Source organism: Diadema setosum, chromosome 5 (genome assembly GCF_964275005.1).
Source record: "Diadema setosum chromosome 5, eeDiaSeto1, whole genome shotgun sequence".
Taxonomy (NCBI): Eukaryota; Metazoa; Echinodermata; class Echinoidea; order Diadematoida; family Diadematidae; genus Diadema; species Diadema setosum.
In genome coordinates, this window is record NC_092689.1 from 34,598,564 (window position 1) to 34,623,399 (window position 24,836).

At 38.8% G+C, this 24,836-nt stretch overlaps 1 protein-coding gene across 1 annotated transcript; it reads right to left on the bottom strand.

Moving 5' to 3' along the window:
- Positions 1 to 12,266: 12,266 nt before the first annotated feature.
- LOC140229332 (ubiquitin-conjugating enzyme E2 2) lies at positions 12,267 to 24,688 on the bottom strand. Its single transcript, XM_072309611.1, has 5 exons — positions 24,557 to 24,688; positions 20,759 to 20,822; positions 18,647 to 18,756; positions 13,509 to 13,614; positions 12,267 to 12,922 (listed from the first exon to the last, which is right to left on the bottom strand). Exons 1-5 carry the CDS (start codon positions 24,578 to 24,580, stop codon positions 12,783 to 12,785), a joined length of 444 nt encoding a protein of 147 aa, XP_072165712.1. The 5' UTR covers positions 24,581 to 24,688; the 3' UTR covers positions 12,267 to 12,782.
- Positions 24,689 to 24,836: the final 148 nt, after the last annotated feature.

Below are 24,836 nucleotides of genomic sequence, written 5' to 3' on the forward strand. Positions count from 1 at the left end.
TTTCAGACTTCAATGACAGAGACATGGAATTTTCTTCTTTTTTTTTTGTACATGATCAATGGAAAATTGTGAGGGTATGACATGGTTAGCCCACTCTCATTTGCATATTCATATCCATTGTACAAAAACTTTTACCGAAAATAGCAAAACTTCAAAATGTCATGACTTCCTAATTTTTCATCTGATTTCAGTCAAATTTTTACCATTGAACTCGTAAGATCTACTCTTTTTTAACAGACTGACTTATATGTGGACTGGATTTCCCCTTTAAAGACCGGATAGCATGGGGATACATGGATGACCTAATTCTCAAAACTTATAGCACCGGTCAGTGAATATGTGCATCAAAGCGTAAGCTCGTCAGTAGTGGTCGACTCCCGTCGAGATTCACTGGCTGTGTGTGTACTGAAACAGAGATCGGAGATAAAGCTGCGCACGATTGGTCACAGGTATTCTCGAATATATATGCAAGCCGGGCCAGCCTTACCACTCCATGGTATACCCACGCTACTGGGGGCGGGGGATGTTTCATAAAGCTGTTCTTAAAGTTACGAAAGACTTATGAGTGACTGGTGATCAGTTCTTGTGCTGAATTATTGAAATTCTGATAAGTAGAGCACATCACAACTGATCACCAGTTACTCGTAAGTTGTTTGTAACTTTAAGAACAGCTTTATGAAACACCCCCAATTCTGTTGTAGATTGAAAGAAAGTGGACATTTTGGGGGCATTCTCGCTACTTGAAACTGGCAGGAAAATAAAGCAAGCAGAGTTTTTTTACTTGTTGTTTTGCTTTTCTGTTATTTTCAATTTTCTTCATGTTTGCCAGGTTTGTAGCATATGAGGACCAGTTGCCTTTTACTTATCGTATGTGCTGCCAAAGCCATAGCAGTGGTGAGCTGTTTGAAGTGCTTGGTCAGTTGCTGTGACTGACCTGGAAATTGAAAATATGTGAAATTCATCTCACCTGGCTGAGCATGAAAGATTGATAGCGCGAAAATGTCCACTTTTACAGTAATGCTTTCATGTCTGTGAAGCTCTTTGATGTCTTGCCGTAAACAGTAGTCTTCGGTCTCCTCTGTGTTTGTGTGTGTGTGTGTGTCTTACATAATATCCATTAGATAAAGATGGGTGCTTAGATATACTTCTTCTACAGGGGGAGGGGGTTTCTGCCTACCACATACAGGAGGGGCGGATCCAGGAATTCCACAAAGGGGAGGTGCCTATACAAAATTAAAGGGGGCGTATACCCCCCCACCCCCTTTTTAAAAAAATTTCTTTTGTTTTAACTAAAAATAAAGAGAGGGTGCCCTCCCACTGCCCCCCCCCCCCCCCATCCACCACTGTACACTCACAGGTCCTTCAAAGACAGTTGGCTTGCTAGCTAGCCAAGGAAATTTGCTTATGAATACATGATCTTCTTGATTGACAGTTTTAAGCTTTACATCATTGATCTCCATAATGAAGATGGCAATCATCACACACAGTACTGTACAATGTCACATGCTATACTGTACACTGACACATTATACCCAAAAAACAAAATGTAGGTGTGGAACATACTGTATACGCCAAATATTTCGCGAGGTTTTTATTTTTGCGAATTTCGCGAGTTAGGCGCTATTTCGCGAAATTAAAGACACGCGAAAATATTGACTCTGATCCCGATGTGAATGTAACGTACGCGTGTTCACTTCTCTGTTCCAGTGCAGGACTCCACGATCACAAATTTAACCACTCGTGAAATTGTCGGGAGTTCCCTATTTGCGAAATTTTAGACTCGCGAAATATATGGCGTATACAGTACATGTATGCCTGTTGAAGAAACAATATTTGCCTTGAAGCACTGTTACACACTGTACTGTACAATGTCACATGCTAGAGCCATGACACATACAAAAAACAAAAAACAAACAAACAATGTAGGCGGTGTGGAACATACATGTATACCTGCTGAAGAAATAACATTTGCCTTCAAACACCATTACACACAGTACTGTACAATGTCACATGCTAGAGCCATGACACATTATACCAAAAACAAAAACAAAAACAAAATATAGGTGTGGAACATACATATATGCCAGGTGAAGAGACAATATTTGCCTTCAAACACCATTTATACGATGCACGCTAGTTTCACAAATGACAGTAGAACTTGACACGCCTGGAAACCAAAGGTCTCCTGCCCATAAATCTGTTGCGCCACCTACCTCACTGGATACACCATTGACTCCCCGCATTCCTGGGAATGCTGACGGAGTTCAAGTGCATGTTTTGTTTGTGTGGTGTACATAGATGTGATCAAGTGGATTACTAGCATGAGGGGATAGACTATGTGCATGCAGCATGTTCTCTGTCAGCAGCAAGAGGATATCGTCCATACATCTACATAGGCACCCAAATACCTGAACACACACACACACACTTATACCCACACACACAAGTACATGCTTTGAGGATTAATTCATTACAACTGTACATACCACTGAATTGTGTCTTTCACTTCTTTTATTTTTCACCTCTATTTTTTCTCACTGTCCATGAGGCTGTTTGGAGTATACACAAAGCAATTAAAAATTTTAGTACAACATACTACAGTAGCATATTCTGATCTTCTACTTGTTTTCTTTAGCTCTGTTTTTGGCTGTACAGACACAGAAACACACACACACACACATCTATACAGACTACACACATTTAAAAAAAAAGCCCCAGCAAACGGGTCTGTGTAAGTTTCTTACCGAGGATTGCCTAATGGTCAACAGACAGTTGAATATCTTAGTTATACTGGTACCCCTTTCACACTTAGCAAATTTTATCCAGGAGCAGAAGAGCAGACAAGAGTATTTCAACCCAGAGCTGCATTTGCCAGTATGAAAAAAAAAAAAAAAAAAAAAATCTTCTTGGGGGTTCCCCTTTTGATTCCCAAGGCGAGTATCCTGGGTGATTCCCCCCCCCCCCACCCCCTTGAGTGAATGATGTGAAAAAGATTATGTGATCATATTTTGTATCTTCACATTGGATAGGATAAAGGGGGAATTCTAGACTGGTGCAATGTTAGTTTGAAAATTGTTAACTGTAAAATTTCATTAGCACATTAAAATTGGATAATTAGGGAATTTATGAAATTGTGAGGTATTTGCTAATTTGTGCAAAAAAGTTCTTGAACAGTTGATACAAATATGCAAAATGAGTGAGCTGATGATGTCATCACCTCACATTTGTCCATTGCTTGTGTACAACAATATGTGATGAATTCAATTTGTCTCCTATACAAGTGTAAAACATGTTATTCCTGGCTGAATTTCTTCAAAATAATGGATGATCAGTGAATTATACATTTGAGACTAGGGCAGAACTGCCCTTTAACAAAAAACTGGCAATTCAAGATTTTGTTCACAAACTACATACTAATGATGCATCAGCATTATCCCGGGGTACCGTAGTACCCCTGGTAACCGCATTGTGTAGCGCCACCTCACGTCCACTCGAGGAGAGCCAGAGAAAAATACATGCACTGTGTGTGCATGTACATAGTCATTCCCATGCCACTGCATGTTATACTATACGTGCATGGAAGCTGCGATACCCCTAGCGTGTGCTATAGTGCAGTGCAGTGCAGTGCAGTGGCTAGCGCGCGCTAGCTCCAGCACCAAAACAATTTCCTCTTTTTGGCACCCAGGGTACAACCTTTTTATGAAAAGAAAAATAATAATAATTCAACAAAATGGCTGATTTTTGTTTGGTACCCCAGGATACCATTTATGTCATCATATGGCAAGTTGTGAAGCAATGACATCAACAGCCCACTTACTTGAATATATTCATACCGACTGTTCAAGAACTCTTTTGGTAAAATTAACAAAACTTCACAAATTCACAACATCCTTTAATAATTTTTATCAAATTTTGATCAAATGTTCACTGTTGGGCTTATAAAATTTTATTCTTTCTTATTAGACTAGCATATATTACAGTATGTGCATACACACACAAATAAGCACATGCCATACCATACATTAACATACACACTTACACAGACATACACACACAGGGTCACACACTGAAATACACACAAGTACACACACACACATACACCATCCTTGAACAACGTTGCACGACAAATTATTCAGCAAAAAAAAATCATTGATGTAGCAATGATTTTGCTACAAATAAGCTAAAAGTAAAGGAAAGAGAGAGAATAACAATGTAGACATCATTAAAACACCAATCCCTAACACAACCAAGATAAGACTATCAAACCACAATGCACTTTTTACAATCATATCTTTTTAATTCACCTTGAATTAGACTGTATGGGCAGCAATGCAACACAATGGCACAAAGAATATCTGTAAAGATTTGCAATATGGAGGGGCCAAAAAAAAAATAAATGAAATACATGCTACACGTAACTAACACTTGCTTTAATCATGGTAAACTAACGCTACGATTGACAATGAATTATAAAAGAGGTGAAGCTAAATAAACTAGATAGTTCTTGATTGTTGTTGTTTTTTTTCTGTCTATAACTCCCAGGATTCCAGTAGCTTGCTTGAAAAAAAACTAAAGTATAAATCAGGTGAATTCTGTGCAAGGACATGGCAAAGACATATGAGCATATTAAAGTGGGTAATTTAGAAATAATTTGTGTGTCCTCTTGTGGCCAGTAGCTTTGCACATGTAGAACCATCATGTTCTGCCCTGGACAAGCAAAATACTAAAACTAATGACAATAAGAACAATAACGGATCATATAAATATCAACAGATTCTAGAAGATCTATATATTTTTTTTTTAATCACCACCACCTTCTTCTTTTTTGTTTTCTTCTTCTTTATACTGCTGCAAACATAAACAAGTAAAGCAAAAGAGACTGGAAAACTTCCTAATGTCACTTTTCACGATAGGCATGTTGTGGTCACAGCATGTGTACGTCACACCGTTAACAGTCATCCATCACGGACACGATTTTCACGAATGATACCGAGAATGCAGCTCTTCCCGTTACCAAGTGGCATGTGTTCACAAAAGTGACATTTTGATCATCATCTATGCAACCATGGTACCGTATGAACCATGATGTATGTGTGAGGTATGTATTCCTTTCTTTTTCTGACATGGACAGAGCTCCTTTCTACACATATGCAACATCACAAAGATCTAGTGTCTGGTACTTGCACATGTTCAGAACATTATGTGATTAATCTGAATGACACCTTCACCTTTCAGTACACGTCCAGATAGATGTATATGATCATATATATATACATAAAGAGATAATATAGAAAAATCCACTAGCTGCAGTCATCCTATACTGTAGAAAGGGGAAAATGATTGGAACTCAAGAACTGTTTCAGACAGAACTGTGTTCCCCGGGTCTCCAATATTCACTGGCATCGATAACAATTGGACACAGTTTACTGCATGGTCGCAATGAAACGTTTTCTTTCTTTCAAAATCTTGAAGCAACAGATGTCTTTTGTGTTCTCATTTGAAAACAAATCTCAGGAAACAAGCACATCTTTCTATCTTAGTACCATTCTTCACTTGACTGTGACCAAGGTATTTTCTTTTTCAATCATACAAATTACCAAGTTATGATGCTCTTGGAGAATAATTTAGATGGTATCTACTAGGAGGGTAGGGGCTATTTCTACCATAAAACAGAGAAATTCTTCACATAGTTTGATCAAAATTGGAAAGGCGGGGGAGAAGGGGGGAAAAAATCAAAAAATTCTTCTTTCAGTTACAGTCTTCTGTCTAAAATCTACATACTGTACAATCTGGAAAATGCGTGTGAATTGAAGCTCATTACGAGACCCAGGACACACACACACACACACACACACAGAAGTGCGTGGGCACGCACACACAAATACAAATTATCACCCACCCACACAGTCACACGCAAATAAACAAACAAAAATGTAACACAGAAGTGATAAATGCAGGACTATGGAGCGAGAGAGAGAGAGAGAGAGAAACAAAAGAAGGATGGGTGTATTTAGCTTAATGTAATATGTCTACATTCATATACGAGTGCTATAGCCACATGTCAGCTAAATACTATTTTTCAACCATATTGGTTTGTATCAGATTGACATACATTGTATACTTTAATACAAGGAAGAGACTGAGAGAAAATAGACCAGAAAAGAAAATCAGTAGCACAGGTAAAGATATTGCATTAATACATATTTACATTACACGCAAAACGACATATCGGTGCACCAATTAGTATTCTGATGTGTAAAGGTGCAAAAAAAAAAATTGTACGACTATGCAAAAAGAAAAAAAAGGAAAAATAGAGAAAAAAAAAAAGACACTCAACACACTGCATTTCTGAGCCACACTGACTTCCCAGCATCACACATCCCTTGCTGAATCAAGCCAGCAGTGCAAGTACAAAGCACCATTCGATTCTCAACTTCCACTAATACGTCCACCTGAGCTGTGTGAGCACGAGCACATGTATATATTCCTTTGTTTCATCACCAGTGATGTTTTGTAACCCCCCCCCCACGATGGATCGTCCTTAGCAGGAACAGACAGGGAGGACAGAAATTAATGCAAAAACTAATGATAATAATTGTTCTAATACACTTAAAAATACAGATGATGCTTGTAGGTACAGACAGACATATCAATACCAGTTGTCAGTGACACTAAAACCTCCCTTTTTCAAATTTACATCTTGATTTTTTTTTTCTACCCATGCCTAGCGTCTTTTTTTGCACTGTCCCCCACATTACATATCATCGTCACTTCAACTATAGAGAAAGAAAACGAAAACAAAGTTTATCAGTCGGGTGATATTTCAAGTTATCCTCAAAATTCAGATCTAATGTGGCTATCATTCCATATATGGAATTTTCCCTGCATAATTCTCACAGCGCTTGCACAGCTAGAACGTGGATCACAATGACACAGGAACTAGATAATACAACTGTACTGGTAAATATGCTGGGAATACCTGATGTTTCAAATCCATTTCACATCCAATTCAATTTCTTCAAACAACAACATCTGTACTTTGATATTTCCCTCTCCATTTTGACTGATGTAAATATGAAAACTATCCGATTTTTTTTTTTTTTTTTTTTTTTTTGAGCTATAGAGCATGTATTTTCCAAAACTTGCACAGCTAGAATGTGGATCACAACGAAACAGAAGATAATACTGTTAAATATGCTAGGAATACCTGATGTTTCAATTCCATTTCACATCCAATTCAAACAAAGTTTATCAGTCAAGTGATAGTTCAAGTTATCCTTGAAATTCTGATCTAATGTGGTTATCATTCCATATATGGAATTCTCTGTGCACACTTCTTACAACGCCTGCACAGCTAGAACGTGGATCACAATTAAACAGAAACTAGAAATTACAACTGTACTGTTAAATATGCTGGGAATACCCAATGTTTCAGTTCTGTTTCACATCCAATTCAATTTCTAGATACAACTACATCTGTACTTCAATATTTCCCTCTCCATTTTGACTGATGTAAATATGATGGCCGCCAGATTTTTTTTTTCCATGGGGGGGGGGGGGGGGGGAGGGGGATAAGGAGCTTTTTATTCAAAACAGTAGGCCTAACAGGATGGAGAGGGAGAGTTAAACCAACTGTCCCCTTCTTCGATTTCTGAGGAAGGGGACGCTTGCTTTCAGTGCACTGTGCTAGCCATCACACGAGTGCAGGCTGTACCTAAAAATACAGCAGTTAGATGCTCCATCCTGTTTACATACCGAACATGATTTCCACCGAGAACCATCCCAACAAGAAGTGGGACAGGGAAATGTTCGGTTCTGCGCATGCGCAGATCAATTTTACGCTCTACCTACCGTGCTCTTTGCTTACCATCCTGAAATTGAAAGCTCGCTACTATCAAAGAGTCTAAATAGATTCATGTCCCGTTCAGCAAGTTAACAGCTAGCCATGATTCTCCTTACGTAGAGAAAACATGGGACTTCCCCCCCCCCCCCCCCACAACAACTGAGACAGTGATAATCTTGGAGTGCACATCATATATAGAAATGACACTTTTATCTTGACATTTCAGGCAGATACCACTGTAGTCCATTATTTGTGGATGTTCGGAAAAATATGCAAAATGAATGGCATCTCTTGTAAGGGACACGTATTTGCCTCAAACAAATTCAACTACAATATCTGTTCCCCATTTCTCACTGGTCGGCTAGATGATCCACACAATGTACAACTCCTTACAAATCGCTACTGTCTTAAACTGTCTTATCACCTGACACTTTTGAACTGGCAAGGTTAGGTGAACTGTATCCTGCAGCATTTCCTGCAGCTTGCTAGCTAATATAGAATGAATAGAGCAAAGAGTACAAAGGATGCATTCCTTGCCAGCAGAAAAAAATAGGGGGGGGGGGTGGGACTCATTTGTACAGAATGCAATGAGATCATTACAAAAACAGTGGAAGCTCATATTCCATTTCCCTATGGCCTTACTGGGACAACAATGTAAAGCCAGCAGTACAACAAGAATAAATTCTACAATACTTCATGTTATTCCTCTTTGACTTGTAGTGGGGGGAAGGGGGCGCCAAACATAAGAATATTTTTCCAAAGCTGCATACAACACACACACACACACAGACATAAAAAGAAGGAAAATCACATAAGTTCATGATTGCTTGTTTCTTTGGGGTCGGGAATCTTTTTTTTTTTTTTTTTCTAACCATACATATGTACCAAGGGTGTACAGGCCCCATGATAAGGTGCAATTAACTCTGCGATAAGATGCATTATAAGCGTTTTATAAGCATTTGTAACAGTCGTCAAAGCAATGTGTGAAACGAAGGACAAAAAGATTTGAAAGTTCGCCTCCGCGTATCTCCCTTATTTTACCACCAAATCCCTTGAAACTTCACATATATATCTAACATGGATACGTCATGCTGCATGTCAATTTTGGGCGAAAAAGTGCTAATGTATCTTTCGAGATATTTGTATTATTCTGCTTGAGTCAATTGAGGGAAAGGGTTACGATTTTTTCCCCAACACAAGTCTGCTACAGCATGAATGTGCATTTAATTAACATATTACTAGTCTGTATGCCCCAGATTCACTACCTGCAAAGTTTTGTGTTAGCGCAATTTATAAATAATAGTAGTTAGGTCACAATCAGAACAAATAGACAACCAAGTTAAGAAAATACTGGACATGCACAACTAGATCATTCTTCTGCACATTCCTTTTCTACTGGTCAGTGCACGCTTAGCCAATCAGCGGTGTCAGGTTTGGCGACGTGTTCGTGTCTCACTGTTCGGTCCACAGGGCGGTGAGCGAGACAAACCCTGCAATGTGCTTTGTCTTTTACATGCAGTACGGAAACCGATAACTCAAGACTCCGTTACACTTACGTTATAAGTTTTATGTGTGCATGCCACAAAGATTTGATGGTTCACAATGACGGTGATCTTGATTTTTTCCCGACATAACCATGCAACATATATTACAGAAAAGACATTTGGAATGGAGTATGGGCATACTACCACAGATCATATACCAAAGTTTCATTTTTGGGCAATGAAGAAAAATTGTAACAAAATAACGCTTTTTTACAGACCAAATTTTCCTTGTTTGTAAGCCAAGTTTCGGTGTTAGTTTCACAGGTTTATCTCGAATAAAACCCCAAATAACTAACATTTTGAGTTAGAGAATAGTTTCTCCGTCAATTTGTTGTATAGATTTTATCATTTGATGGCTTCTGAGGCAAGATATTGCAACTGTCCTGCAACACTTCTCTAGCGGTTTTGCATAAAACAAGTTGTTTACTCAATTAGGCCGTGAGAGCGACAGCTTTTGGCGAGTTAATAGCACCGTATCATCGAGCCTTATAGACACATATATGTGACATGTATGTGACATAAACACAATTTTTTTTCTTCAAAAGACACACAAGTGCATAATGCTCATGAACAAAATGACATCATAACGTTCTAATTCTCACCGAACAATGAGAAAAAGAAAAAGACAAGAGGAACAAACATTGTTCCATTTTTATCCCATTATGGTCATACAATGCAGGCCATTAAGCACGGTTCTCGCATATTGTCATCCAATCTTTCCTGCTTCCAGCATGGTGGCAAACAGTGACCACCTGGCATAAACCACAAACAACATACAACACGAGGCATGAAAGCGTCGTCTGTCGCCGACATCAACACGCTTTCTACCACCGAAACAGTGCCAGAGTGTCAAAGGTTAGCCACGATACACATAGCGATGACACATGTAAGTACACTTCAGAAATGGTATAAACTCACAGTATACACCTGTGTACACCAACATGTTCTTACTCCTACAACATGAAATTGAGCAAAAAACTATGAGAAAACAAGGATAACAAATAGAGAGAAAAAAAAATCACCCACAAACACAAAACTCCATCCACAATCAGGTCTGTATAAAAAGCCAATGTGCCACTATTTCGTTGGTGGGGGAAGGGGGAGGGGGTGAAACAAACATATTGGCACAATAAACAATGTCGTGCATGCATTTCAATCTGTCTCAGCACATTGAGATAACCACTCCCCGCCTCTACTCATCACAGAGACTGCAGCAACTTCCAGCTTGAGCCACCGATTGTGCTTTGCCACGGCACGCACAATGTCTCCAGTGGAGAATATGCCACTCCACTTTTTATCACACCCATCCACTTAATTCTAAATTTCTTTGTCCCCCTTGCCTCCATCTCAATACTCCAATGCAGCTGTGAATCTCGACACCAGAAGGAATTCAATAACAAATTCAAAGATGTAAATGCACCTCTCAGAGAAACGATGGATGTCACTATTCTTATTGTTTTTATGTTTGTTTAGTTGTTGTTGTTTTTTTTTCTTTCAAGCTGCCGCAATTTGTTAAGATGTCATTAGCCGAACAAGTTCAGTGATTGCGGGTTGGCAGGGTTTTCGCCTTACATTGGCTGACTACGATGTAATTCGAATATACTCAGAGATATAGGACAAATGCACTGAAATGCAATTCCAATGTGGCATCACGATATTGTGAACACCCCGAGTATTCGCAACTGGTGACATGATCGTTATTTCATTCCCCTATACATTCTCACTGGTGTTAAAATAATCATGCAAAAAGAAAATGAGATATACAAGTGTACATATAATAGATATACTATGACTTCTACTACTATCAGTTATCAAGTTCAGTTCTTCACACTGGAGTAGCCATTTCTTCCACATGTAGAGTTTACAATGATACCCAATTATTCACAGTGTTATTTCTACACATCTATTGGTATAAATATTGTACTCTTCTTAGGCGGCGGAAAAAAAAAAAATCAACACAAAACAAATGTACATATGTTTAGCAAGCTTTTGGTCAAAAACTGAATATCCAACATCAAACACTGCCAAGTACAATACTGTTTAAACCAGTGCAGTCAGTACATTACCGGTGCAATCCAACTGGTATGTTAATCTCATCTCTGTGCTCTATTTTTTTACTTCCTTTTCCCCCAAATTTTCACTGATCTGCTTTCCTGATTTTGCATCCTCATACATGGCAAAAAGACTAGAAATTTAATCTGGAGTAGTTTTCCTAGAAAAGAGAGAGAGAGAGAGAGCAAAAAAAAAACAACAAAAACCCACACATATATCCTCACGCAAAGAACAGAGTAACAAGTAAAATCTATCTGGTGTAAACGCTCATCATGGCTGAGCAGGTATGACCGCGGTTTGGCAGAATGGATCGGTATTTGTACGTGAATCTATTCTACATGTAAAGTATACAGTCACAAGGTCAAAGGACAAAAACCTACTGGACAATGATCTTGTGCCAGTCACCTTGAGACAGATTGGAAGAGGTTTTTGTCCACCTGCTACTTTGTAACCAGCGAGCATCTTGGGGCTATACAATGAAACCATCCAGTGTCTGAACGGACAAAGCAACAACATTTAAAGGGACTGTACAGTACTGGTTGAGGTGGGGATTCATGTTTTGAACATTCCTAAGTGAGATAATGAGAAACCTCTTATGAAATATGAAAGAGCATCAATTTTAATTAGGATTCAGCGTTTATTTGATGAAAATTGGATTTCAAATGGCTGAGATATCCAAAAAAGTGATAATAATAAAAGGTGACAGGCCATGCCTTTTATTAGGATCTTGTTTCACCTTGTTTTTGGATGTGTCAGCCATTTCGAAACAAATTTTCATCAAATAAACTTTTGATACCCCTTAGAATTGCATGCTCTTTGACATCGCATAGAGTGGTTTCTGAATATCTCGCAAAACGTTAAAAGCTAAATCCTCGCCTCAACCAGAACTGTACACACCCTTTAACCAGGTTAGAATTATGCCTCAGTTTAGCACTGTGTTCAGATAACAAACCTATCTTGCATTCAATCTGACATTAACAATACTCTTCAAATATGATTGTGATGACATTTGTCTGTGCAAAATTGTGAAGACAAACTCACACAGACACAACAGACACACACAAACACACACACACGCACATAAACACACACATGCTCGTACAAATACCACCACACCTCAACATCCACACACACACAGACATACATTACAGATGATAACTCATGAACCATTTCAAGACGAAAATGAGCATAATTGGTTTGTTAAAAAATATCAAGCGTAGAAAGAGGGTTGTAAGGTGTATGTGATCAATGTTTCGTGTTTCACACTGAGCTAGAAGTGAGCGGAGGGCACTGGGGGAGGGGGGATTTCTCTCTTGCTTCCCTTTTGCCGCTGCTTTCTGCCTTTACATTGCATATTTTTGTGTCCATTCCTTAGCATATTGGTTGTACTTCGGTCGGTCGGTCTTGTACATGCGGGCGATGTCTGGCACCAGTGGGTCGTCTGGGTTGGGGTCCGTTAGGAGCGAGCAAATAGACAAGAGAACTGGACATGGGGAAAAGAAACGCAAGTTGTTAATAGCGTAAGCCATTGTTGGACCAAAGCTCCTGAAATTAGGTTTAACACCTCTTTCCATATTGAAATCTTCCATTGTGGTGACTCTTACTGTGGATTGTTTAATTTGAGAAACTGTCTAGAAATTTGTGACATTTACACTGCAATTCACCACAAGACAAAACATGCATCCATGGCTTGAAGTATTTTCAAATGTATGTATCAACTTAATTAAAATTCGAAATACAAGAGACAAGAAAATCTGCTGAATGCTACAAAAATACCTCTATGGGAATATACCAACTCAATGTCACCAATACCATATTGGAACAGAATTCTGATTATCCCTTAGCTATGTCAGTTCCACATAATTATATTTATCCAGTCATACTAATTGCCAGTACATGAACAATTTGAAATCACGGCAAATATGCCTCCATCTGTCAATTTTCATTTTCATCTACTCACTTAGACTGATGACTTGACTTTGTTATAATTTCCTTGATGCATCCAGCAAACTTTTGCAAAGCCAAACATACCCAACATTTCATTTTGACACGTTCTAGCCAAAGCTCACCTTTGGAAATTGTGAGTGCGGGTGACCACTGTGATCGCAGGATGTCCAGACAGATGCTTCCATTGCTGTTGATGTTTGGATGGTAGATTTTCGTCGTGAATGCAACCTGGATGATGGCGAGAGAAAATCAGCAACCAAACCAAACGTTAAGCATTGTCTTCTCCAATACCAGACCCCATCATGACACAGGCACTTGTGAGTTGCAAATAGCTTACTAGGCATAATCAAACAAGGTTTTTCCACAGAAAAACAACAAACAAACAAACAAACTGAGCTGAATGATCCTATATCTCTCATACTGAATTTTATAGTAAGCATGCAGCAGGTGGTACACTCTACACCCATGAATGAAAATGACTAATAAATTCTGCAAAAAAATGAAGAAAACAAAATATGTGAATGAATGTACATTGTACCATGCTCAATTTTTCAGGGATGCTAATCTTGTCTTGTAAACAGCTTTGTAGTGTTCTGATGGCTGAAAAGTTATTATTTTTTTTTTTTAAAGAAGGGAAAAGCAGTATTTTTAACTTTCCTGCAGCAGACATGTGCAGTAATACAATCTCGTAAAAAACAGTTTTAATCATAAAACCTGCAGTGTTTTTTACAACAAACAAAATCCAAATCATAACAGTGCAAAATACTGAAAAAAAAAATAACAGTTGGTGTCTCTCATTTTCCCCATAGACAGTGGGGCAAGTATTAACCATTTATAGGACACAAGTTACTAGCATGGTAATACATACAAGTTGTACACCTGTACATCTATTCAGATCTTAAAATGATGGGTTGTCTCTTTTCTTCTTTTTTTTTTTTGGTATCCTTGAGGGGGTTCTCTAACCAAGTGAACATCATATTTGACTCAGCCAGCAAAGTTTGGTAGCTTAGACAATTCAGCCACCACAACGCTTTACAAGGACTATTAAATGCACAGTGTGCGTGTGACTAAATACTGACACATAGTACCTAGAGCTGTGCAAGGAGAGATTCAGAAAGAGCTTAAAGGAAAAGTCTGTCCTGATACCATGTTGCATTGCATGAAAACAGAAAAATCAAAGAAGTATATATCAGTGAAAAAAATGTGGGGAAAATCCGAACATAAAGGAAGTTAGAAATTTCTTTGTGTGCCTGAAGGGAAACTTCAGGCACACAAAGAAAAATATGAACAGTTAAAGTTTAGAGAGTAAGGCAAATTGGCAACTTTGAGTGACATACAACTTGTGGCAGTTGACCAGCTTTCCATCCAATGTGTACACAGAAATTCACCACTTCAATTTTTGACCCCCCCCCCAAAAAAAAAAAACCAACTTCAGACTTCTTTTTGCTATACATAAATAGTAACGTCTTTGCATGTCATCAACAGATATGTACTGTGCCCAAATGTTTGAGGAAAATCAAATTGAGAATTTCTTTGTACAAGCCAAAGGGCGAGCTGCTACAAATGTCACACAGAGTTCCCAATTTGCGTTACTCTCTAAACTTTAACTGTTCATATCTTTCTTTGTGTGCCTGAAGCCCCCCCCCCCCCCAAAAAAAAAGGAAAAAAAATCACTCATCTACTTTTCTGACTCTTTTCTTTTTATACAATGTAACATTAGTATGACGAAGGATTTTCCCTTGAAAGTTGCTCACTTGTGTTTTATACAAACAACTCCCTCTACAGCCATAACATTTGTTGTTATTCCAAGGGAACCTCATAATAATGAGCTGCATGGCACCACTGAAATTTCCTTGTTATACAGAATTATTCTCTTGCGTTAGGGATAAAATCACAAGAATATAAAATGAAAATCACAAGAATATAAAATGAATGGGACTGGCAAAATTATCTTGTTATGCACTTGTCAATGTAATGACGCACCCCACTACCCCCGTACATGGATGCGTCATGGTCATTTTTTGACTGACCACACAGGGTTTTTGACGGACACCACAGTCACTTTTTTCACGGACAAAACGCTGCAAGTGACGAACACCACAGTCACTTTTTGACGGACAACACGTTGAAAGTGACGCACACCTCGGTCACTTTTTTGACGGACATCCTCGGTACATTTGACGCACCCCCGAAAATACTGAAACGATTTTTGCATACGTTTTATTCAAGCAATTTCATTTTCTTTTGGTTCGTAAACATAATTTGTAAAAGTTTCGGCAAGTTTCCCTTACCCTGGCCCTGAGTAAGCACCGTACCGTCATTCACCGTACATCTCGCTGCTACTACGATATTCCGTAAGGGAGTATGTATTCTGTGCATGCAATTCATACATGACGATCACATGTGTGCAGATGCGCTGTATGTGCGCGGCCATTGCTAGTCCGTTGGATGCATACTGCATGCAGCGCAGGTACACACAAGGCCACGGCATTCCCGCGAGTAACTATACACAGCCGAGTCGCTGTACGTAGAGATTCGCACAGCGTACACAGCGTCGCGCATCTGGTCGGGCTATCCCGCGAGCAGAAAATGGCATGCGGCAGGCAGTTTCTTCTGCTGCCGCTTCTTTTACTGTCCAAAATTCTTCTTTGTCACCACAGAACATTATTTAGATGCACATTGTATTGGAATATAAACGAACTTTCTTCGATAGCAATGTGTGTGTTGGTGTTGCATCGCAATATGCAATAGGCAGTAAGTGTTCAACAGTAAGGTTGAAATTGTTACATCGCTGAACAGTCCCTGGTTTGAGACTGAGTATGCGTGATTTCACGGGTTTGTTGGAGGGAAAATGTGAGGAGAAAGGGTGGCTTTTAAATTATTTGCTTGCCAGATTCTGGCAAGCATTTTCCCTCTTATTCCAAAACGCTTCCCGACTTTGATTTTCACTTGCTGCAGGAAAGCGCTCACTGTAATTTCACTCGCGGTACGTGTATCCGGTACTGGTAGCGTGCAAAAATGTGTGCAGTTTTCCATAGCCAAGTGATGTACCATGATGCACCCCTCGGTTCAGAATAATGCATGTTATTTTCCATAGCCAAGTGACGTACCATGACGCACCCCTCAGTCAAAAATTTGACTGACAATGATGGGATTTTGACGCACCCCTCGGGCAAAAATTTGACGGACAAAGCTGGTAAAATGACGAACACCTGGGTCAATAATTTGACGGACCAAACAAGAATGACGCACCCATGTCCGGGGGTTGTGGGGTGAGTCATTACATTGACAAGTGCATTATATCAGGGCCCTATTTTATAAAAAGATATCATCGATTTTAAACTTCCTTAACACACAGGCTGCCATAGACTTATGATAGAAATCAACTTTATAATCAATTTAACTCTTCATAAAACAGGGCCCTGATATCTCGCTATATACATGTATCTGACCTTGTTAATACAAGGTTCCATTGTTTATTGTTTTTACCTGTTACAATGGGTCAGTCACATGTACACAATATCAAAAGTAAAGGAAAAAAGGGTAATTTCTTAAGCCCAATGCTACAAGTCAGAGAATGTACAATAGGGGGACTCCTATAACACAATCTTGCTCTTGCTCTTTTTCACTTGACTCGGTAGCTGCTATGAACCTCTCGCAATAGCCCCATGACATTTCACTGTGCCATTTCAGACAGGCTTCTGTGTAGGTAGAGGGAAGCATCATATGTCACACTGCTGCCTACTGGACTGCTGATTGATGCTCGCCAGTGAGGCACGAAATACTCACTGCTGCAGTGACATATACTTGTGACATACACGCTCAATAAATTCTCAATGAACAAATTCTTTAATCTCTGACAAAATGAGTTTGCCAAGGATAACAAACACAAATAAACCAGTTCACATTTGCAATGTTAATTGTTTCTCAAAGATAAAAAAAGAGAGAAGAAAATGACAAAAGAACTCCCCAACCTTTCGGACTGGAAAATTGGAATGATTTGGCTCATAAGTAAGAAAGAAAGAGCAGCTCAGGGGTGTGCAGTTAAATTATCAAGAAGAATCTGAAACTCCTATTGAAACAAGAGCTGGGAATACTCAAAATTAACCCGTTGAGGACGAGTCCCGAGTATACTCGGGCAGGTGTCTATGGGAATTGCGTGTTGTAGCAAAATCAAACCGTCCTCAACGGGTTAAGATTATTTCCTCCAAATTAGAATGGATGGGAGGTCTGAAAAGAGCATTGACCTTTAGCCTTTAGTCTTGACCACAATTGTTTTATGGAAATACATTGTACAGTTGAACCTCTCTTATCCAGCCTCCCTTTATCCGGATCTCTCTATTATACGGATGCAATCTCGCCGTGATTTTTTTTTTTTTTTTATATAATTACGGGAGGAAAGGGGGATTCCCAACTCCTTGAGAACTCCTACACAAACACATGAATTACATATTACTTCCAACATTAACATACACCTCTATTTGGGGGTCTGTTACTGAGTGTAACAATGAAAAGGTTGCAGTATACACATTACTACATGTGGTACTACAATGGGCTACGTATGTATGTACATGTATAAAGCATTGAGTCTCCCGTATCCGGCAAAATCCCTTATCCGGATGAGCCCCGGTCCCGACTTGTCCGGATATGAGAGGTTCAACTGTATCTGCCTATTCATTTCTGCCCTTCCTCTGAACTCATATCACCACTCAAACTTCCTAGATGAAGTTACAACTGGAAATGGGCACATCTACATTTCATGTACACCTGTAGCAAACCTGGGCAAAGTACCAATAAAACCCATCAAGCTTTTTTTTCCCCCTTAAACTGCGAAAACAAGATGTAAGAGGGATGGACAGACAATCTAACAATAATGGTACATGTAATGCCGCTGGGCAGTCTTTACTCTGAAGGCATAAAACATCAGTATTATGACATCTATAGGCCTACTCACATTCAATTGAAATGCTAACAGTTAAGACATCTTAGGTTACCAATATACCAACCGTCTTGTATCACACACTGCTAAAACCGCACAAATTTCAGTTTGTTTGTTTGTTCATTTTCCATCTGACAATATGGCTGGATAGCCCATATTCAGCTACGTTAAGCTGGTCTTCCATGGGGTCCAGTTGGATGTAATTCACCTGTGCAGCATCACATTCTACTTTTTTTCCAACACTGAACTACATGCACAGGCTTTATCACTGCACTGTTTTAGCATACACACTCCAGTGACTGTCGCTGGGAGAGTACTCACTTTTGGCGGTTTGAAGGGGTAATCTGGTGGGAAGGTGATTGTGAGGAAAAACACGCCTTGTTCGTATGCACTGTTGGGAGGTCCCATGATGGTAGCTTGCCAGTTGTATACTAGAGCGAGATGAGCAAGAAAAAGAAACACAATATGGATATTGCCGACCACAAAGTGATAAATCGCATTACTATGGCATATCCATCGCATTACTATGGCATATCCATCATATGTGTATCTACAGGGCATGTTGCTAATTCACAGCAAATTTCCTTCCCTCTTTTGTTGGCTCATTCCCCACAAGATTTCTCAGAAAGAAATTAGTTTGCATTTTATGAAGGTCGCTTCGTGCCGAGACACATGATTTCGTATCTGCTGAGGAAGGCGCCACTCCTGCTATGACTGGATATTAAATTATGTGAATACCATCAGCCCGACAGTATTCTGTAAGATGTTCATCAATTATACACAGTACCAAGGTGCTTGGTGAATGTTCATTGCCTTTTCAAGGAATGAATGTTTGGCCGTCACAGTACAACCGTATATCACTAATGCCGCAAAAGGTGCGCACAAGTAATATCCACTGTGAACATGAGAAGTGCAGTTATTTGGTGAAAATGGACTGTGACATACAATTTCCCTGTCTTTTGAGCGACATGAAAAAGCAGGAGTTCATGTGCAAAGACACCTTGATTATGATTCTAAATGGTCAAAAGATGAATGTGGATTTACGCAATACAAGAGAGAAAGTTTGTGGTTTTGTATATTTCCGCACATTTTGCGCACTGTGATTCTATGTGAAAATGAATGTGGCAAAATGTGTTTTTTTAACTGGATTAACACTAAAGAGGAAAAAAAAATCACATCATTTCACATACATGCATGTCCACCACAGATTACATGAAATATATGATCATATAATCTACATGATCAAACAAACACATGCAAACACACATACACAAAGGATCCTGTGAATAATTCCACTTTCAAGACATCAAAATATCAGTTGTGCTGCTTACTAGTATTTGTACTAATAATACTGTATGTGCCATATGTTCTACAAATTGGGACTTGTAAGAAAATTTTGCAAAGTAAATTGTTTGAAATAAAGCTCTACATGTACAATGACGGAATGAAAAGAAAGCATCATCACCGTCCAGGTGAAAAAATAAAAACTTTATATTTTCCTCCTTTGGAATACAGTCAACCTTGCTTAAGTCAACCTTGCGTATAAAGTCAATTAATGGCTACCTTGCGTATAAAGTCAATTAATGGCTACGTCAAAGGTCTTTTCAAGACCTCTTCTCTTTATATTCTGATTTTAATCCCTCATAAGTCAAATTGCTCTAAGTCAAAGCTATTTCTTCAGTCCTAATAGATTCGACTTTGACAAGGTTGACTGTACAGTGTGAAGACATTCAACATCTGTTGTTGCTTGTCAAATACCATCATGAAGTCATAATTAATTATTAATCATTTCCACCAATCTCAAACATCCCACTTCTCAAAAAATAATAATAACAACAATAATAATAATAAAATTCAACAGACAAGACACTGCAAATTACACAACTTGCTTTTTGAATACTTTGTCTCCATGTTCTTGCCATTTCATTTATTTAGATCAATAAATAGGATTTTCTTGTGTGTGTGTGTGTGTGTGTGTGTGTGTGTGTGTGTGTGTGTGATATGCATGATCATGTCATTATCTGAGCACATGTAAAACATTTGTGTGCTGCAGCAGACTAGTTCCTGAATTCCCCCTGTTGAGGGGGTTTGAGATGGAATGGAAGAAGAGCGAGCACTATTCCAATGTCTGCAAGGAAGTCTACAAAAAGAAAGCTCTCCTTTCCATATCCTGTATACCTTCCAGACAATCTGAAATTGCATGTAATGCACACTACAGGTATTCAGGGTATGAGTTTATGTATTATGTACTGTATATAATCCGACAAGGTGATTTATATGCATTTACATTAAATATCTGTTTCTGATCCATTTCTGATATCTCATATCACGACATCAAATTTTAACAGCACATTGCATATTTGTTATGAAGTTTTCTCTGTAAAGACAGTGATAAAAAACATTGCGCAATATTCAACAACAAATAGAACTTACAATCATCTCCAACAGGGCCAGCAGAACATTGTGCTGGAGGATCTACATCAAAATCTCTCAGCTCCTGTTGCAACAGAGAAATATGGATGCAAATAATAAGGAGGAATTGATTACAAATGTATATTTTATACAGACGAGTACATATACCAGGGTATATGATCATGCATCATAAAACCAATAAGTTGCAGGTCCCAATTTTACATGAGGACTCAAAATATGTGAAATGGGTCAAAACCAACCTACTTCATTTTTAGTTTTTCAAATTTTCTGAAAGAGCACTGTGTCTTCTCTATAATTCTGAAGTTTAGGAGCATGAACAAATGAGAAATAATCCTTTTTTGCAGTTTTTACTATCTTTTTTTTTTTTTTATTCTGTGTGATTAGGTACATGTACAGTACATCTTTAGGCTCATTTCATTCCTTACAGTAAAATATTAACTCTGATCCTATGCATGCGACATGCTCACATACACTTCTCTGTTCTGTACTATACTCCACACCACGAATCTAACCACTCATGAAAATGTTGGGAAGTATTGATTGCAAAAAATTGACTTGGTAGATAATTATGGCGTAATAAACAGTATTTGATATACAGGGCTCACTTGAAAAATAGGCCCCAGGCTCTGAACGTGACTACTTTTGGTTTCCTTCATTTGATAAAACTGAATAAATAAGTAAATAAAATATCAGCAATACATGCATTTAAATGAAAGAATTTAAGACTTTGACGTATGGAAAATGAAATACAGAGTAACAAAAATTAGCTTCAGTTATTGACAATCTGAGAACTCCTAAATGAGAAATGTGACATGGAAAGGAAACTGATTTGGTAAATGACAGCAAAACTTAAAGACTTGATTGAAGAACCTTTTCTTCAAAACTGATGAGAACACAAAACATGACCAAATTTCAAAATAATATGAAGTTTATGTTTCTCCTGTCACTGTATTGAGCAAAGTGTACCCCCAGACAGCATAAAAGTGCACGTACAGTCAATTGGATTGTGATCCAAATCTCACTCCAAAACTGCCTCGTGAATATCCCTCCTCTTGTGTCTTCAAAGCTCCCTTGCTCCAATACCAACACGGATGAACTACAATACCACATGAGCTGAAGATGCTGAACTTAACAATGCATGTATTTAGCATAATGACATGTTCAATTGTCCAATGTTAAGTTGCCACATGACTGCATAAACTGTCAGTTTTTGCGCTACAATGGAGACATACATTTTGTATGCATAAGAAAAGTGTGAAATAACATGTTTCTATCTTGATCACTCAACCATGACGAAACTTTCGACATGCCCTTTTATTTGTTCTGTGCACAAAGACAAAAGGAGAGATCTTTTCTTAACTCGGCAGCGAAACATGAACTTCCTGTTACAATGATATCAGGGCCCCGTTTCATAAAAGATGCTACAACATAGGATAGCAACTCTTGCTAGATTACCAGCTTCACATGGCAACAGTCAATCAGGAAGCTTGATTCTTGTCGCTACCATGACAATTGCCATTCCAGCAAGAGTTGCTATCACAGCAGTTTGTTTTTGTTTTTTTGTTTTTTTAATGAAATGGGACCCTGGAGATTGTGTGTTAGTGGTACAGTAACAAGGTTCCTTTGAAGCTATGTTTTGATGTTCTTGCGCCAATAATAAAATTGCAGCTCACTTGACATTTTATCTGGTATGTCTGATTTCACATCTTTTTTTCTTTCAGATAACACTTCTTTTTCTGTCACTGTTTCAATTCAGAACACGTTTCCATGGAAAGAGGTTTGCAGTAATGTCCATATGGTTCCCCGTCCATATGTATGTAGTCCTTGAAAGGAATGTTGTTTGCTAGAAGAAAAAAAAAAAGACCCTAGAGAGAGTGAAGAGAAAAGTGACATATATCTGTGGGAAGAGCATATCAAGGAAGGTTAATACTATATTATCAGTGGTAGTCAAAGGACAGTGATGATCTGGAAGTTGAGGTTGCACTGATGGAGACACAACAGGAGAATAGGAGACATGGACAACTGTTAAGAAAGATAAGAGGGATCTTAAAGGGATGGTACAGTTTCGGCTCAGATGGGGCTACATTACAGGTTTCCAACATTTCTTGATGATTTTTTGAGATGAGGAACCTCTTATGAGATATGAAAGAGCATATAATTCTAAGAGGAATTCAAAGTTTATTTGATGAAAATAGGTTTTGAAATGGCCAAGACATATAAAACAAAGAAAATAAAATAAAAATAAAACGAGGGACCCATCTTTTATTGGAATCGCTTTGTTTTACTTTGTTTTTTTGAAATCATTGACATGTTCAGGTCAAGGTGAGTGACCTGCAATGCAGGCCATACACACGGGCAAGCACGAGACTAGACAGAAAGATCTGTCTGTCCGGAGTCTTCTTTTATTTTTTTGACGTTATCGCTCTCCTTTAAGGAGATGATCCATGAAGCCAGACACAATCTGCGCGGAACATTTCCCCGACGACCAGATACAGACCGATCTTTTGGTCAAGCACAAGACGCAAAACATTGAACATCCCATCATCCCTTGTGATTTTATCAGGCCAGCAAGACAGGTTGGTATCAGTGTGCGTACCACGCACTAGTGCTATGCACCCAAGAGTACTGTATGTGATTTGTTTTTGCCCCTCAGGCAATGCATTTTTTGATGCCTACTCTTAACTTTGCTCTAGGACCTACATTTAATACAGCCTCAGCGAAAGATTTCATGTCACAAGCAAATCAAGCCACCCATGATTTGACCATAAATAATCGCCATCCAAAATTTGACCGCCTGTTAATGTTACATGTCAATGCATGCAGAAACCAACCCCGGGACGCTTTAACCAGTTCTACACTGTGATGTCTAACGTTAGTAACCATTACGTCACAATGCGTGTTGTTGGGGTCGCTATAATAGACAGAAAGATCCGCCTGTCCGGAGGAGTCTTTTATGTTTTTTGACGTTAAAGTAAAGCTGTCTGAAATTTGGTTTATAGATGTTTGGTCTGTGCACGACCGCTGGCAGAGCATCCCTACAAGAGCCAGCATCATAGCCTTCAGTTTGTGTACATTGTAGGAGGGGATAAAACATATCCCCAACAACCAGAAACAGACCGATTTTTCGCCTTCGGTTAAGGGTCCTTAGGCAGTGCGTTTGAAACCTGGAATCCTATGCTTTCGCGCTTTTCCTGCTTGGAATGTTGTTAATCGTTAATGTTGGTGATGTTTTTTTTTTTTTTTTTAATGCAATACTATAGACCTCGAGTCACAGCTCTTGCCTACTAGTACATAAAGAAAACAAGAATTAAATCAACGACTGTGATAGTAGTACTGTGGCAGTGCAGAGCAGCACCACCCCACATTTTTATCATTGCCTGGGCTGGTCACTTGAGTGCCAGAGTGGTGAGGCATGGCATTTGTTATTGTTGGGTTGGATAAAACTTAAAAGGGATCACCATTCACTCAATTCGATGACTTAGCCAAGCCAGGCAAGTCGTCCGTTGTTTCATGGTTTCCCAATCGTCACAGCACTATTTTTTAGAGCAAAAAATTGTTCCACATTCATATGCAACACTCGAAGTTTAAGTTAGATTGATCAGTTCAGTCAGACTCAGCTAGAGGTTCACGTTCTCAACAACTCTCTTGCTTGATGGAGTTCGAAATGCATGACGATATACGACGATAAGCGTTTTACCAACAGCAATACAACACGCAAAACCTTTTCACATTCTGGTAATTACTAGAATCTTCTTCCCAGTACAATACCCGGTTAAAATACTTTTATCAAAGACTTACCTTCGATATTCTTTTTAATGCCATTCTTACACTACGAGTTTGTACAAAGATAGACAAATCCGTCTAATAGTGGCGGACGGGGCTAAACAAAGATCCTAGAATTTTCGACGTCGCTGTAATAAGTGTGTCGTCTAGTCTGGTTCAGTTTTATCGCTCGTAAGTATGCGTACCGCATCTGGTCGTACGTATACAGTACAGTAGCAGGAAAATTGCTGTGCGACGGTACGGCGGCGGCGGCGCACGATACGTGAATGTATAGATCTACTGTATTATCAGGGAA

Excerpts from the sequence above, each read along its gene's own strand:
- LOC140229332 (XM_072309611.1), bottom strand. The coding sequence starts at position 24,580 with ATGGCATTAAAAAGAATATCGAAG. Across the intron at positions 20,823-24,556 it reads CATTAAAAAGAATATCGAAG|GAGCTGAGAGATTTTGATGT; the intron begins GTAAGTCTTTGA and ends CTGTTGCAACAG. Across the intron at positions 18,757-20,758 it reads TGGCCCTGTTGGAGATGATT|TATACAACTGGCAAGCTACC; the intron begins GTAAGTTCTATT and ends ATCTCGCTCTAG.